Source organism: Raphanus sativus, chromosome 6 (genome assembly GCF_000801105.2).
Source record: "Raphanus sativus cultivar WK10039 chromosome 6, ASM80110v3, whole genome shotgun sequence".
NCBI classification, from domain to species: domain Eukaryota; kingdom Viridiplantae; phylum Streptophyta; class Magnoliopsida; order Brassicales; family Brassicaceae; genus Raphanus; species Raphanus sativus.
Genome location: NC_079516.1, coordinates 19,850,306 through 19,852,383, shown reverse-complemented (window position 1 = coordinate 19,852,383; position 2,078 = coordinate 19,850,306). Strand labels below are relative to the sequence as shown.

The window sequence follows — 2,078 nt, the reverse complement described above, 5'->3', positions numbered from 1 at the left end:
AATCTGTATAGAGCTACGGAACCAGAATATTTAGAGGACGCCACACCAAAGGTAACTGTTCCCACACACGTTCTGCTCCAAGGTTTGGAAAATCAGAGCGAGTACATTTTGGGTCAGTTCTATAGATGCGCTCCTCCTCCAGGTGGTATGATCTATGCTGTTTTTAATAAGCTCTGGGGTAGAAGCTGCAGAATCACAATTAAGAAGTTGGGTGATTCAAGTTACCTTTTTCATATCCCCGATGAAGCATCAAGAAAATGGGTTCTTCAAAGAGGTCTTTGGCATATCGATGACTGTTTGATGTTTGTTGCACCGTGAACTCCGGAAGCGACTTTGGCTATTCCTGAGATCAAAACAATCCCTGTTTGGGTAACTTAAAACAAAATACCCAACATTCTTTACTCAATTCCAGGAATTAGTCACATAGCTTCTGGATTAGGAGCTCCGATGGCTACTCACAAGCCTCGCTTGGACCCCATTCACATGGGAGAAGCAAAAATTCATGTTGAGGTAGAGTTGAGTAAAGCTTTCTCAAAAAGGATTGCTGCAAGTGATAAAACAGGTTTTATTTCAATGGTGGATGTAGAGTATGCGTGGTTACCCACTAATTGTAGTAGGTGCGGGCTGTTAGGACACAAGGAGAAACGTTGTCTTCAAGACAAAAATGAGGTAAATAAGGGCATTGAGGAAGGGTCTCCTGCTCCTATTTCTGATGTTAATGAAGTTAACAATGGCATTGAGGAAGAAGGGTCTCCTGCTCCTATTTCTGATGTTATTGAAGTTAACAATGGCGTTGAGGAAGAAGGGTCTCCCGCTCCTATTTCTGATCAGGTTGATGCAATAAAAGCATCTACTCAAGTTCAAACCACTGATTCTAGTGTTGATGATCTTCATACCCCATCAGCTTCAGCTTCAGCCATCATCGACAAGACGCCTACCACCTCATCGCAACCAATTGAGGTATCAACGGCTAACACTCCTGCTCCTATTGAGTCTTCTTTTCCATCAAGCATGGATGATGATCTTCTTTCGCTAGCCACAGTTTCTATACTTGAGAATATGTGTAAATCTCCAACCATTATTTGCATCAACGATTCTATGGAGTCTCCCACTTTGGAGTCTGCCCAAAAGACATCACCAACCGACGATTCTATTGCTAAAGAAACCTCTATGGTCAAAACGAATGTTACTAGAACAGCTGAACCTGACTTTGGTTCAAACAAGTATGCTTTATTGGTCAATGTGGAGGAAGAAGAAGATTCATCAGATTCGGACAAAGAGCTGGATCCGGTGGATCTCACGACACCTTTAGGAAAAAGAATCCTTCGTGACAGACCTGTTAGACCATCAGCAAAGGCTAGGGAGATGCATGGTCAATACATAAGTCGTGGACGGGGGAATAGAGGACGTGGAAGCCGCGGCAGACACGGTTAAGTTGTATCGACTCCAGATACTTAAGTCAATCATATTGAGAGATTTGATTGCTTTATGGTTCAGTATATGTTCCCTTTATTTTGTGAAAGCTTTTAAAAAAAACTGTATGACTTTAGTCATAGCTTGTAATGTTTCGTATAATAAAATGTGTTTGGAAAAAAAAAAAAAGATTGAGGCTTATAGGATTTTGAATACACTATTATGTTTCTATGTTGTAGAATCAGCATCCGGTGCAGTTCGCATGTCAGCTAGAGTTAGTATCAAGGGGGCAAACACAAATTGATATAACAAAAAAATGCCATTTCTTGGAACGTGAGACACCACACCATTACATCAAAACTGTCTTCAACAATCTACTAAAGCAAGAAAACAATCAAGTAAAAAAATACAGAGCAATCAAATTAAAAAGTCAAAAAATTAAAGAGTCGGCAAAAAGGAAACTATCCATAATGTTCATTTCAGTGGACATTACCAGTTTTCCAGATACAAATTGTTTTTTTCCTCTCTTGCATCAATGATGCTTAATCTTCTTCCTTTTCTTCACGCTTCTTCCTTCCTACGAACTTTTCGGTCAACGAATGGAGCGAGCCTGCACATTGGGGCAGAGATTGAAGAGCATGCAGCTCGATGAAGAGGAGGGAGAA

General features: G+C 40.6%; 1 protein-coding gene across 1 annotated transcript; it reads left to right on the top strand.

Annotated features, from left to right (window-relative positions):
* Nucleotides 1–447: 447 nt before the first annotated feature.
* On the top strand, nt 448–1,434 carry LOC108831896 (uncharacterized). Its single transcript, XM_018605399.1, has one exon. The coding sequence runs from the start codon at nt 448–450 to the stop codon at nt 1,432–1,434; it is 987 nt and encodes a 328-aa protein (XP_018460901.1).
* The last annotated feature ends 644 nt before the right edge of the window (nt 1,435–2,078 follow it).

Excerpts from the sequence above, each read along its gene's own strand:
- LOC108831896 (XM_018605399.1), top strand. The coding sequence starts at position 448 with ATGGCTACTCACAAGCCTCGCTTGGACCCCATTCACATGGGAGAAGCA.